The 15,453-nt window shown below is 32.9% G+C and overlaps 1 protein-coding gene across 4 annotated transcripts in view; it reads left to right on the forward strand.

Moving 5' to 3' along the window:
- The first annotated feature begins 5,641 nt into the window (after positions 1 to 5,641).
- TOP3A (topoisomerase 3alpha) overlaps positions 5,642 to 15,453 on the forward strand; it is a 30,985-nt gene continuing 21,173 nt past the window's right edge. For 2 of the 4 annotated variants that reach the window (XM_090307664.1, XM_090307661.1), the window contains exons 1-10: positions 5,642 to 6,034; positions 7,272 to 7,450; positions 7,540 to 7,612; positions 7,692 to 7,814; positions 7,948 to 8,069; positions 8,164 to 8,236; positions 8,319 to 8,435; positions 8,845 to 8,928; positions 10,453 to 10,632; positions 10,749 to 10,877. In XM_090307664.1, the coding sequence (XP_090163790.1) occupies positions 5,741 to 6,034; positions 7,272 to 7,450; positions 7,540 to 7,612; positions 7,692 to 7,814; positions 7,948 to 8,069; positions 8,164 to 8,236; positions 8,319 to 8,435; positions 8,845 to 8,928; positions 10,453 to 10,632; positions 10,749 to 10,877 (1,374 nt within the window). In that variant the 5' untranslated portion in view covers positions 5,642 to 5,740. Of the gene's footprint in view, positions 6,035 to 6,155; positions 6,399 to 7,271; positions 7,451 to 7,539; positions 7,613 to 7,691; positions 7,815 to 7,947; positions 8,070 to 8,163; positions 8,237 to 8,318; positions 8,436 to 8,844; positions 8,929 to 10,452; positions 10,633 to 10,748; positions 10,878 to 15,453 lie in introns of all 4 variants that reach the window. The other 2 variants (XM_090307663.1, XM_090307662.1) reach the window with 2 other exon arrangements.

Below are 15,453 nucleotides of genomic sequence, written 5' to 3' on the forward strand. Positions count from 1 at the left end.
AAACTTCAATAAAAGTATTACACTTTATTAAATAAATATGACTTGTATTTTTTTTTTTTTAAAAAAAAGAAAGTCACTCTTAGTCCCTAAACTTTCATAAAAGTAACAATTTAGTTTATGAATTTTGGTTTGTAACGATTTAATTCTCTAACTTTCAAATTCGTAACAATTTAATCCATGAACTTCATTATGTAATACTTTAGTCCTTATACTTTAAGATTTATAATATTTTAGTCCACATTGTAGAAATCAATATTGAGATTTAATGAGATTTCTTGTCTAAATAAATCGATAAATTAATTAGATACTTTATTTTTTATATATAAAATACATAGTCTGCATTATAAAATAATAAGAATTAACATCTAATTTTGATAGATTTGTTTACGTAAGGAACTACATTGTTGTGAATTTAAAAATACAAAAACTAAATTGTTATATACTAAAGTTTAATGATTAAATTATTACAAAATTAAAAGTTTGAAAACTAAATTGTTATAAATCAAAATTTAGGGATTCAATTATTGCTTTTATGAGAATTAAAGGGCAAAAAGTATTTTTTAACCTCATTTTTATGTTCTAAGTTTGAATTGAAAAATTGTCCATACAAAAATTTTCATGTAAAAAGTGACATGGTAGTCTTTTTTTTATTTTTTTTAAATTTTTATTTACGAGTATTAAGAAACTACATTGTTATAAATTTAAAAATACAAAAATTAAATTGTTATATACTAAAGTGTAGGAACTAAATTGTTACAAAATTTAAAGTTCATAAACTAAATTGTTATAAATCAAAATTTAGAGATCCAATTATTGCTTTGATGAGAATTCAAGAGCTACAAGTATTTTTTAACCTCATTTTTGTATTCTAAATTTGAATTGAAAATGCGTCAATACAAAAATTTTCATGTAAAAAGTGACATGGTAGTTTTTTTTTTTTTTAAAAAATTTTTATTTATGAGTCTTTAGTTTGGTTGAATCGTCAATCTTGTACACTAATGAGTCTTCATTCTGTAAAGATTATATATATATATTTATTTCATTGTCACTTAATTTTGTGAAAAAAAAATATAGGAAATTGGGGTAGATTTAGCAACAATTAAATATGGATAAAATTTATAACATTTTAAGTATAAAATTGAATTTGTTAAAACTGTAAACGATATTCTATTGTCTCAGAATACGGTGGGTTGTGATGTCCAATTAAATGTTAATCACCAACGACCACGAATGGATTCAATCGTATCTTAACGTATTTAATTTTTTAAAAAAATAAACCGTTTTAGAAGAAATTTGAGTATTTGATAATTTTTTCAAGTAAATTTTTAAATATATTTTCATCGATTTTTATAATAAATAAAAATAAATTTTTTGAAAAATTATTTTTTCTTAAGTCAATTCAAATTGACCTTTAAAATTTTTGGTAGTCACATGATTTTTTTTTCAATCAAAAGTTTGAATACTGCGGGTCAATTCATTTTTTGAAGTTGTTTCAATTAAGACTATTGATTGATAATTATATCAATTTAAACATATTATTTTTATAAGTATATCAATTTATATTCTTATTACGTTTCATTTGGATAAATAATATTTGAAATTTATAATTATATCGATTAAAACCCTAAACTTCCACAAGGGAATCAATTTATACTTTTAATTTGGATTTCTTTTGAAAATCATCCCAACATCAATTATAATTATCTATTTTAGGTCCCGTTTGATAATTGGATTTTTAGCGAAATTCTAAAAACACAAACAACTTTTTGAAATATATTTTTTTTTAGTTCTCAAATTTTAGATTGGTTTTTTAATTTAGTGGTAAAAAGAAAAAAACAAATGAGGAAAATTAAAGTTGGGAGTAACGTCTATAGACGTAATTTAAAAAATAAATAAATAAATAAAATAGTTATCAAACGGGACCTTAGTAACTTGCTTTTGAAAAAGTCTATATGCATTAAGAATCAATACATTGATAATTTTCAAATGTAATCTTAATAAAAAAGAAAATGTAATCTTAATAGAAATTATTTAAATTGATTCACTCGTATCATTTTAAGTGACTTTAATTGAAACAGATATAAGTCTCACATTATGTTTTTTTTTTAAAATAAAATTTGAATAGAAGTATATGTAAATTGAATACACTTGTGAAAGTTAAATATTTTAAACAATACATTTATTGGTTCAATGAAAATGTTGGAATGTAAATTGATTTTTTGAACAGAAAAATATATTTATTAGTTCATGTAAGATAGAGTTACTGTTTTTTTTTAATTAAAATAAATATCTTAAATTTTGTTGACCGAAATAAAATAAACACAAATTCCAAATATAAAGTTTACCATCTTAAATTATCGATCGATTTAAAAGTTTAACTTAATATATAAAGATAAATTTAATATCATATCGATAACAAATATTACAAAAATCCATGAACTGTTAAAAAAAAAAAAAAAAAAATTCAAGAATAAAAAGGAGATTCAAACCCAAATTAAATGATGGATACAAGAAATGAAACTTATAAAATATTTGGGTCAAATGCGAAGGAAAAGGGAAAGAGAGGACGTGTGTATAAATATAGCAAAGTAAAGGGACCATGACCAAATGGGGTTTCTAGGTTTCTTCGATCATTTTGTGGTTTTTGTCTGTTTAAAGTTCCAAAGGCCAAGAAAATGTCAAAATTGATGGCTCCGAAACTTCAAATTATCTGCGTTGAACTATTTCTGTTTGTGTTGACCTTACGCTTCTTCCATGTTTACTTCCTTTGCATTTCTTTTTCCCTTTCCTTTTCAACAAACGTGGAGAACGTTTGACTTAAATATTAAAGAAAAAAGAAAAACCTCTTTGGGTTTAATTTATATTTGATTCTTAAGTTTCAAAATGTGACGTATTTAAGTTTTGAATTTAGCTTCAATTTAGTTATTAGGTTTCAAAATATTCCAATTTCATCCTTAACATTCAAATTTTGTTTATATTTTATTCCTGAATTTCAAGATTTACAGTTTTAACCTCAATTTCCACTAAATATTTATTTTGTGTCTTCGGTATTAATATATGTTAATGAATCTAGGTTGATTAAATTAATTATAATTAATTAAGTTTCACTGTTTTTCGTCAGTATTAAAACTAAATTTAATATTTTACTTTATAATTATTTAAAATCAATTAATAGATATTCACATCAATGTTTGAAAGTGAATACTTAATGAAAATTGAGGTTAAGAATGTAAAATCTCGAAATATAATGACCAAATTCAAATAAAAATCAAATGTCGACGTTAAAATTGCAAAATTTTGAAACCTGAGGACTAAGTTGAAACCGAATTTAAAACTTAATGACTAAGGCCCCTTTTGGTAGTCATTTTGTTTTTAAAAATTAAGTCTGAACACACTACTTTCACTTTCAAATTTCTTACTTTGTTAATTATTTTTTCCTAGTAGTTGAAAAAACCAAGTCAAATTTTGAAAATAAATAAATAAATAAATAAATTGTTTTGTTTTAAAAATTTGGCTATGTATTCGACTATCGTACTTAAGAAATATGCAGATTAATGTAATAAATGGAAAAGAGATATGTTTAGTTTTCAAAAATGAATAACAGATAATGAAATGGTAATCCAACGAAATTTAAGTGTGTAACATTTTGAAACATAATGATGAAATATAAATTAAACATCAAACTTGGGGACCAAAAAAATATTTCTTCTAATGTCAAACTTATATTTGTGTATATATATATGTGTGTGTCACGAGTTTAGTCTATAAACTTTCAAGTCTAAGCTTTAAAATGTGTTTAATAGGTCTTTTAACTCTTAATTTTGTGTCCAAGATGTTTGTGTGCCTTTAATATGTGTTCCATGGATATTTAAACTTTCGATTTTATGTATGATAGAGTATCGTATTCTATAAATATATGTTGAGCTATGTTGTGTAAATGTTTGGCTATGTTGGGCCATTGACTTTGATCACATGCTAATAACATTTACACCATACCAATATTGCAACAATCCCCACCACCATTAATCTTAATTGAAATGGTCGGTTGCTTTACTCTTAAACTACGTAATAAAAACAAAATACCAAGCGTCATAATTGCACTTCTTCAAAATTCGTGAAGTGACTGTGTGATGCTTGCTCTAGCCCTAGAGCAAGTTAGCTAATTCAACTTATATAGTCGTCAACACGACATGCATATCTCACAACCTCTATACTATTTTGAACATTTGGAGAAAATGATTTTCTTAGACGAATATTTTGAAAAGTGTTCAAAATTTGTTGAGGAAATGATCCTTGCATGTTAATAAGCAAGAAAATAACAACTTAGATGACAAACAATTCCGAATAAAGAGGATGACAACTAGTTTTACTCCACGTAGTATACTACGAGCTTTATTTGGTGTGGCACTCTTGCATGTACAAAGTTGCAAGAGTCTCACACCAACAAGATTGGAAGGAGCGGAAACAAAGAGACGTAAACATTTAAAGTTAGGCCATATTTAACTAATAAATTGGATATTTCAAATTTACGGAGAAATTAGTTGTAAGGGAATGCCATATATATTATAAAATATACACATCATTTATCTTTTTGAATTTTGATATTTTTGTCAACTCAAGCATAATTCAACCAATTATGATATGCACGTTGATGAAGAAATTGTAATATATAACTACGCGCTCATATGTTGTTGAGCTGTACAAGAGAGAGAGAGATAACTTTTTGAATTTGTTTGTAGGTGTTGACATTAACCTACTCAACGGACATCTCTCGATTAATAAATGAAATGTCCGAATCTCATACTTGCAACTTGTCGAACTCTATAAAAATAAAAACTAGATAGAGAACATGTTAGCATGTTAATATTATAGTTTGATCGTGTAATTTGAATCTTACTCTATCATGGTCATAGTTTTAAACTAACACTTTAACCTTGTTTTTTTTTTTAAAAAAATATGTTATCTATATACACAAACATTCAAAATGGAGAAATTAAAAGATACCAGATTATTCTATAACAAGCTTTCATCCATTGATTTCGACAACATATAAGACTGCTAAAATGGTTATAACTCTATGACAATATCATAATCGATAAGAGTTTATAAAAGACAGAATCTATGTTCAAATTTTATTTTGGTCCCTAAATTTTAAAAAACGTTATTTTTAGTCTCCGAACTCTTACAAAGTATTTATTTTGATATATACTAATATGATCGTGTTAATTATTTAAAGATAAAATATGTTTAAGGATGAAACTGCATCAAGCACGAGTTGAGCAAGATGAATGTGAAGCGAAATATCACCAATCAACGTTCCAAAATAATAAATGACCAAAAGCGTTTGAGATCTCCTATAGAAAACCATTTTACCAACCAATTCAAAATAAAAATCATAGATTTTTTAGTATGACTAATTTGTTTGACAATCTAATCATCTGAAAATACAAGTAATTTCACCATCATGTTTAAGAGTTAAATCTCAATAGTAGGGATTAAAGTAAATATTTTTTAAAAGTTCAGTGACTATAGATATTTTTAAAGTTTAGGGATCAAAATAAGATTTAAACCTAGAATCTATGGTGATATTGTATTTTATATTTGTAATTATTTAAACATACCATATAAAAAACCTCCTCTCAAAAAGAAAAACAAAAATCCCAATTTATCCCTTCCCGCCATTTCGTCTAAAGCCCTCCAAAATCTCAGAGCTGTTGCTCGGACGGGCGGTGCAGTAGCCATGTCCGGCGGCCGTCCGATTACCGTCCTCAACGTGGCAGAGAAGCCATCGGTGGCGAAATCTGTGGCCACCATACTCTCCAGGAACCAGGGTCTTCGAGTTCGTGACGGTCGTTCTCGCTACAACAAGATTTTCGAGTTCAACTACGCCATTCGAGGCCAGTCTTGCAATATGATCGTCACCTCCGTCACTGGCCACCTCATGGAGCTCGAGTTTGAAGAACGGTACCGCAAATGGCATTCCTGCGACCCAGTTCAGCTCTTCCACGCTCCTGTCCGCAAAGTTGTCCCTGAGGTCCGTATCGTTCTCTTCATACTTGCATTTTTACCGATTTCTACGAAAATGTTCCTCCTCTTTGCTTCAAAGTGATCCTGGATCATCCTATCTCTGATCCTAGTTATGGCCTTTTGGAAAGGTCTACAGTTAGGCCAATTTCCGGCTACGAAAAGTCTCAAGTGGCTGTTCTTGATTTTCGTCTGTGATCTCCCTTTTGGGGTTACCACATCAGAGTTGCAGTCGTTGGAGGTTTTCGCTTAACAACTAGCTGAAAATAATCGGATGATGGGGAACCATGGGGTAAATGACCTGGAAGACCCTCTCACTATAGGAGGATAGATTGTAAATTTGGAGATATCGACACTTACACCCCAAATAGGAGGTGAGATGTTACTGGAACTATGGAAGTGAAATCAAATACCTGAAAAGGAGAATTGTGTTAAAAGTATGTTTTTCAACACCATAGTCATCATGTAAAGCTGCCAAAAGAACGGTAGGGGTAAAGCCACTCAAAAATCAAAGGGAGAATATATCACACTAGCTAGTTTGCCTATGCTTAAATGCTCTCTTCTTTTCCATGTAGGAAAGATAAGAGATTATTGACTAGAATCCAGATTACCAAGTACACATGTAAACAAAGCTTCTATATGATTTTAAACAGCTCCACGGAACTAATTATAATCTTGAGTTCTCTACGGTTATCTAACTTTTACTAGTACATCCCTTTTGTGAATTAAAGTTATCGACAATGTTCAAATATCTAAACTCGTCCACTCACTTGTATTCTTGGACTTTTATTTATTTTTATTTTTAAAGTCGGATGTAGATTAGATCAGGTGGAAAATATTGTGAAAGCAATCTGCACCATTAAATTGGGTCATCACTGTGGCAAGAGGCGGATACATATAGGCTTCCATCATTCCAAAAACTCAAGAAATATTTTCTTGTGATAATAAATCTCATTGCTCTCCTGAAGCTCCTCCCATTTGTAAAACTCCGTTGACCTATAAAACCTTGGCTTGGCTTAGCAAACTTTTCCTTTTGTTGATCACTCTCCTTCCGCATCCAAACACTATCTAACAAAGATTTTCAAACCTCATCAAGTAACTTTAACCCCACAAGTCCCACAATTGCCACGTGGGCATGTCATTAACATTCACGTCATAGCACAGATCCATGTAAGGTCTGTATTGTAGTCCATGCAGTTTTGTCAAATTTTGAGCTGGATTGTCATTGAAGTTAAAACTGTTGTTAGGACAAGATGGATATAAAGAGGACTTTGGAACAAGAAGCTAGAAGGTGTCAATGGCTCATCCTTTGGCTTGATTGTGATAGAGAAGGAGAGAATATTGCATTTGAAGTGGTGGAAGTTTGCACAGCAGTGAATCGTCATCTTAACATTAAGAGAGCCCACTTCTCTGCTTTGATTGAAAGGTTCCATATCCTAAATCTCTTTTCTGTTTTGCCATGTAGTTTTCAAAAGTTCATTACTTCTACATTTTAAATGATAATCTTGAGTTCAGGGATATTCATGAAGCTGTGCAAAATCTTGTCCAACCAAATAAATGGTTTGCCGATGCAGTTGATGCTAGACAAGTAATTGCACTTCTTGTAGAACTTCCATTTTGTTGTAATTGTTTACTACTATAACTACGGTTGCTTTTTATACTTGCAGGAAATTGATCTAAGAATTGGAGCTTCTTTCACTAGGTTCCAAACTATGCTGTTGAAAGATGCATTTAATATTGATTCTGTTGTAGATGATAGAAATATTGTTTTGAGTTATGGGCCATGTCAGGTATGTGTAGGTGCATGCTTTACTCTTCTTCTTGCTTCTTCTTTTTATTTTTTTTTTTATTTTTTTTTATTTACTTGCATTCCACCACTGGTGATGCTTACCTGTATGCCTTCTTGCTTCCTTTCATCCTTAGTTTCCTACTCTTGGCTTTGTTGTTGAGCGGTATTGGGAGATCCAATCCCATGAGCCAGAGGAATTTTGGACGATCAACTGTTCACACAATTCTGGTGATGGGATTTCTACATTTAGTTGGACGTAAATTTCTAATGACTTGATTTATTTGATAATTTCAATCTTTTTCCAGTCAAACTGTATCTGTTGGTAATTATTGGGTTTATTCATTTTGCAGAAGAGGGAATCTATTTGATTATACTTGTGCTGTTGTATTTTATGAAATGTGCGTACAAGAACCCACCGCTACAGTGAGTATGTTGAAATTTAATTAGGTGCAGTAATCCATAATGCATCCTGATTCTGGAGTTATAATCTTTCAATTGTATTTAGGTTGTAAATGTTAGACGACAAGAGACGTTAAAGTACCCTCCTCATCCATTGAATACAATTGAGCTTGAAAAGCGAGCTTCACGGTACTTCCGAATGAGTTCTGAACACACCATGAAGGTTACAGCCAAGATTTTATCTTTGCTTCATTACTAATCCATAGTGCACGTTGGAGCCCCTTTCTTTAGTAGGGCTCCTTCTGCTGTGGGCTTATTTTTTTGGTGGTTTGTTTTTTTTATGCGTGTATTTTTTTCGTTTTTTTTCTTAATGAAAGTTCTCGTTTTCACCGGAAAGAAACTTTGCTTCATTACTACTAAGTTCTCATTCATCAGCTTATTTCATTTCATCGAACTTTCTGAGTTTCTCATACAAAAACGTTTTAAAGAAATTGGTATATTAGGTAATGAATAATGATTCTCTTGTTTATGTCATCACTATTATCTACTATTGTCATCACTATTTAATTGACTATTAAACCTTTTTTTATATTGCTAATAAACAAGCTATAAATTGTTTTGGTTGTTTTAAGGTGGCCGAAGATCTGTACCAAGCAGGTTTCATTAGTTATCCTCGTACAGAGACTGATTGCTTTTCTCAAAGGACCGATCTTCATGTAGGTATATGTTTTGGTGATGGTCTCCACCACCAATCTCACTGGCATCTTTTTCTTACTTGAGCTAACAATTTCGAGCTTGAACTATTTGGCTGAATTCATATTTTCCACGGGCATAGCTTTAGTAAAATTTTTAATTGAAGTAAACTTAAAGAACTGTCATTTGAATAATGTATTTATTGTGAAATAAAAGGTGTAGAATACTTTTTTGTTTTCCCATCTTTGGGATCAACCATTAGCCTTCACTAACACTGAATTTGAACAAAGGCTCCATAGTTTTCGACGAGTATAGCTCAAGTGAAGCCATGATGCTTCCCACTATAGGGTGTACGTTCACAACCTCTCTGGTTCTTATAGTACGTAATATTAAAAAAAAAACGTTTTGTTTAATCGGAGGCTTGCTAATTTACTTGAAAGTCTGAGTCTAAAGCTATTAGTTATGCATAACTTTCTTATGACAAATGGATATTTAACTTTATCCATGCAAGCACAACATTTTCTAGTGAAAAATGGGAAAGATGTCTAGTGGGCTCAACTTTGTTCTCTCTAGCTTATTGAATTAGTTTTTTTTTTTCTTTAAATTATTATTTTTTAAATATAAAAAAAGGAACAGTCTCTTCATTAAAATCTCAAGGATACTATTGTACTACCCATAGAATAGATCCTATTCAAGTAAGGTCGTAACAGTCTCTTCATTAAGATAATGAAATGAGACAAAGCTCAATATACAATAAGGAAACAACGAACAAAAAAAAACTAAGGATCAGGAGGTACAATCAGGTATCTCAACTAGGTTGACACCCCTTTATAACCCTCATCATATCCAAATCATCCTAAAGAACAAACAAATACGACCAAATATCCGATGAACAAATTACAACTCAACCAACGGAATAAACTAATGACAAACCAACAAAGCCACAAAACTTAATCTACCAGTAGTACACAAAACATCCAAAAATGCTACTAAAAGGTCGTGATACAATGTGCTTCTAAGAAGATGGAGAAATGAAGGCATGTTTGGGGGTGTTTTTATACATAGTAATTTTAACAAAATTGATTTATTAACAAGTAATTTGTTAAAAGTTATTTTTAAAACAATCATTTTGATGTTTGGTTTTATGCCTGGGATTTTGTATAATAGAAAGTGATTTTCAATGACTCAAAGACATGTTTGAGATTGGCTTTTAGCATAAGTGTTTTGAGCTAAAACTCTTAAAAAGAAAAAGACCTTTTTTTTTTCCATAAAAAGTTTAGGATACAATAAAGTGAAATAGGAGGAGAATCTTTTAATATGAAATAATAGTATTTTAAAAAAGAATCACTCACAATCACATAACAAAAATCACCTCCCAATGATTGACCTAGAATCATTTGAAGTGCTTTTGGACGCTCTTTCATCCTTACCAAACATCACAATTGTAGAAGAAAAAGGATTTTATGCATGTCAAAAGTGATTTTGGTCATTTTAAAATCATTCCCAAACTTGCCTTTAATGGGTGCTTAAGAGTTTCAATAATATAGGGCATTGTGCAAGAACAACAAGAACACCAGATATGGGGAGCATATGCACAGAGGTTGCTAGATCCTGGATCAGGACTTTGGAGGAATCCTAGTGGTGGCGGGCATGATGACAAAGCCCATCCACCTATTCACCCAACAAAGTTCTCGGCTGGGGAACGCGGATGGAGCCAGGATCACCATGTAAAAGTTTTTCTTTACTTGTCTGTTACATTGCATAATTGTGTTTATCTTGGTCCTTGTATATTGTCATCTTGTAGTCCTTAGTCATCAATAATTGTGAGATTTTTTCTTCACAGAGATTATATGAGCTAGTCGTTCGCCATTTCCTTGCATGTGTCTCACAGCCAGCTGTAGGTGCTGTGACTACTGTGGAAATTGATATTGCTGGTGAATTGTTTTCTACATCTGGGAGAATGATATTAGCAGTAAGTTCCCTACATAAATTTTCTGAATCTTTATTTATTAAAAGGGCTATTAATATTTTGAGGCAATGCCTTGGTGATTGGCAAGCTAGGATGAGCCGCATGTACGTGACAGACCACCATGTTAATTTTCTCCACTCTTATGTCTTACAGAACAAGCACAATTATTAGGTTCCTAACAAGTAAAGGGACGAGCAGTTCCTAACTCAATAAGAAGAGGTTACAAAAACACCTTTTAATCTAGGTTTATGGTGAAAGTGAAATAATTACAAAAGTATCCAATTGGAAGCTGTGAGCTGTACAAACATAAAAACAAACAAAAAAATTGAACTCATCTTTAAAGTCTCTATAATTCCTTTCGTTCCAAATTAACCACAAAATAGCTTTAACCACATTTGACCATTAACACCTTTACATTATCTCGAAGCCCCCAACCATTGAGGGACTCCACCAGTCAATCGTCTTGCTTAGATCACTGGAGGCCAAACGAATTCTTAAAAAAATCCCATACTCTGCTACTGAAATCTCAATGGAGGAAGAAATGAGACAAAGACTCTCCATTGCTCTTGCATAACACACAGATATTTGGAGATAACTGAAAATTAGGAAACCTTCTTTGCAACTTGTCAAAAGTATTGATACTGCCAGGAGCCACAGACCATAAGCAAAACTTCACCCCATTTCTCAACAACCTTATTTTCTCCGGTAACAATAGGTAAACTCATCGAGAAGTTACCTTTCTTTTCTAACCTCCAAGTTAGCAAGTCTTGGCTAAGGGAAGGCCTTTTAGTGTCCAAAAAGGATGCAAGACAACCCCACTCCTCCAACTCCCTATTGAACGTGGGAAAATGGCATCAATGGCCTATTTTGGAGGCCTAAATGAAATCTGACTCAACTTTTAGAAATCTATGATTTTTGGTCTTTTGCTTACATCACCATGGGGTGAAATTATTAAAACAACAAAAATGCACGACTTTGCTTCTCGATTCTCGTTACAGTTTGTTTCTTCTCCTTCTTCGATTTTTTTTCTTTGTTCTGCAATCTCTTGGATTTCTTTTCTTCATTTTGCAACCTCCACAACAACCTCCTAGATTTCTTCTTCTTTGTTCTGCAACAACCTGTTGATTTTTTTGGCTTCATTCTGCAATCTCTCTCTCTCTCTAATCAAAAAGAAAATTTTCCTCCGTGAGCGCAATCTTCAATCTTCCATCTTCTCCACGAGCGTGTTTGGACCCTCTCTCTCACAGAAAAATCGAGAAGCACAATTTTCTTCCTGAGAAGATGGAAGATGGAAAGCAAGTGTGAATCAGAGCGAGATCAAGCGGTGGGAGCGAGAATCGAGGAGTGAGAGCAAGAATGGAGACAACATAGAGGAAACAAACGGGGAAGGAAGGAGACCAATTGTGAATTAAGAAGCGACATATAGAAGCGAGATCAAGAATTGAGGAGCTAGCCCATCACACGTGTATTTTGGTTATTTTGGTAATTTCACCCAATGGTGATGTAAGCAAAAGACCAAAAAACTTAGGGCATGTTTGGTAAAGAATTCGAAAACAAGAGATTCAATGAAGACAAAGTTGTATTTCACGATGAGGGTGGTATGCATAATGGTAACTGGGAATTTATTCAATGTCCAAAATTAAGGGGGGGCCTTGACATTGGTAATTTTTACCATAATTTTGCGCTCCTGGGTAAATGGATATGGCGTTTTGTTATTGAACCTGATGTGTTATGGCGGAAAGTAAGGGTTTTTTTTTTTTTTGAAATGGAAACAAGTCTCTTCATTAATAAAAATGAGACAAATGTTCAAAGTACAAGATAGTTATACAAAGAGCATACAACAGAAGACCTATGGATCAGGAGGCCCACCCGGACATCTCAACTAAGTTGATACCCCCTTAGCACCCACATCATTTCCTACAATCTAATCTCAATATAAAAAGATCAATATAAAAAATCACTTTTCTTACGGTATTCAAAAAGAGATTACAAAAAGGCAGTTTCCATCCAAACAAAAAGTACATTAGAACAATTATCAAAACGGACTTAAACAAGAGCAAATTACGTAGTAAAGATAAATGCCCGCTAGCTTGAGCAAAGATCTTGAATAGAGAATGCCTCGAAATGGTTGGATTGAGTGCACCACAAAGAAGCATTTCGACGGGTAGCGTCAAGGCAATCTGACCAACCAAGGAATTTATCATGGAATACCCTTTGGTTTCTCTCAAACCACAATTCAACCAACAAAGCCTTGACTGCATTGATCCAAATCAAACGAGGTTTTTTTGTTAAATGAGGACCGATTAAAAGCTGCTGTACCTTGTCTCTAAAATCATTGCTAAACACCCATGAGGTATTGAAGATGTTGAATAATTCCTACCAACACTTAACTGAATAATTGCAATTGAAGGATAGATGCTATAAATCCTCTCCATTCTGTTTACAAAGAAAGCACATGGAAGGAGACAAGCAACTTAAACGCATCTTATGTTGCATAACTGAGGAGATGTTTAGTAAACCAAAGACCATTGTCCATACAAGGACGTTGATACATCTTGGACAATTTGGCTTCCATAATGCATGATAGAACGATTTGTCCAAAGGGGAAGAAGGAGAAAGGTGAGCCGAGAGAGATTTTATAGAAAAGATCCCACTCCCTTCTAGTGGCCAAGATCTTTTATCAAAGTTTTCTGTCACTTTTCTAGCTGAGATTTGCTCGAGCAAATTATGATACTCAATAATTTCCTCCTCTTTAAGCAAACGACGAAAATAATAGACCAAGAGGCCAAAGAGTAATCCCAATGATTAGCAACCGAACCTTTTGGAAACAAGGCTGCTTTAAAGAGTCTTGGAAATAGAATGCCGAAAGGAACCACCATCCCAAGCATCCTCCCAAAAAGCAATACGGCTGCCATTTCCAAGGTTATACTTAGCTAGAACATCCACTTTCTGCCAAGTCCTAGAAATGCTTATCCAAGGATTTCTCAAACTTCTTCTAACTTTTCCGACTGTGTGCCGATTATAAGAATCTTTACCATGGATGCTTCTAACAACTTGGCACCAAAGTGAATTTTCTTCTTCCAAATATCTCCATCTCCATTTTGATAGAAGAGCCAAGGTTTTTGTCTTGAAGCCTGAGTGGGAGGGTTGGCCTTCTTCTAGACATCGAGGCTTTCATCTTTCCCCTTGGAGATACATTTGTCAAAATGTTGGTTAGATTAATAGTCGTGTCCGTCTGCGTATTGGTAATGGTTCTACTACCTCTTTTTGGATGGACCCTTGGCTCAGTGGTATTTCATCTACTACTTTCCGTCGTCTGTTCTGCCTTGCCCTTCTAGAAATCCATCTAGCATGCATTCAGTTTATGTTTTTCTGAGAATGAAGGAATTTTAAGGAATAATGATCAGTTATTAAAACAAATTCCTTGCCTATAAGATAATGTTCCCATTGATGGAGGGCTCTGACCAATGCATAAAGTTCTTGTTCATAGGTGGACCACTTTTGTCTAGCCTCGCTTAGCTTTTCACTAAAAAACTCTTAAGGATGAGATTCTTATGAGAGGACAGCCCCTATGCCAGTAGAGCTTGCATCTATAGCTACTTAAAATACTTTACTAAAATATTTGAGAGCTAAAACCAGTGGGTTAGCTAATTTATCTTTTAAAACATTAAAACTATCCATAGTCTCTTTAAACCATGCAAATTTACCTTTCTTTAGGCAACGAGTTAAAGGGGCAGCTATGGAGCTAAAATTCTTAATAAATTTGCGATAAAGTGATGCTAAACCAAGGAAAGATCCTCTTTGACCGATGTAGGTATTGGCCATTCTTTGATGGCTGCAATTTTTTGAGGATCCGCTTGGACACCTTGTCCAATAATGAAGCCAAGAAATTTGATGTTGCTGCATAAGAAGACATTTCTTAGGATTGATGCATAGAGCATTAGATTCAAGGATAGAGAATACTTCCTGGAGGTGTGTAGGGTGGTCATTGACAGTCTTGCTGTAAATTAGGATGTCATCAAAGTAAATGACCCCAAATTTGTTGATGCAAGGTAAAAATATTTGGTTCATAAATCTCATAAAAGTGCTAGGTGCATTTGACAGCCCAAAAGGCGTTACAAGCTACTCAAATAGTCCTTGGTTAGTTTTGAATGCGGTTTTCCACTCACCCGGTCTAATTCTTATTTGGTGGTATCTACATAATCCACCTTGGAAAATACCTTTGCACCGGCTAATTGATCAAGTAGGTCCGAAATTCTTGGAATTGGAAATCTATATTTGATTGTTATCTTATTGACCGCACGAATATCTATGCATAAGCGTCAACTACCATCTTTTTTAGGAGCTAAAAGAGTTGGGACAGCACAAGTGCTGAGGCTAGGTTGAATATGTTTCTTATGTAAGAGATCTTGGATAATGGCTTGGAGGGCTTGGCACTCACTAGGGCTCATTCGGTAGTGGGGCAAGTGGGGTAAAGAGGATCAGGGGATGAAATCTATGTTATGTTGGATGTCCCGGAGTTGAGGTAGGCCACTTGGGACCTTAGTAATGGAGGGAAACTTGTCTAAAAGGTTCTGCA

The sequence above is a fragment of the Benincasa hispida genome, chromosome 11 (assembly GCF_027475165.1).
Source record: "Benincasa hispida cultivar pf3 chromosome 11, pf3_genome.v1.1, whole genome shotgun sequence".
NCBI classification, from domain to species: domain Eukaryota; kingdom Viridiplantae; phylum Streptophyta; class Magnoliopsida; order Cucurbitales; family Cucurbitaceae; genus Benincasa; species Benincasa hispida.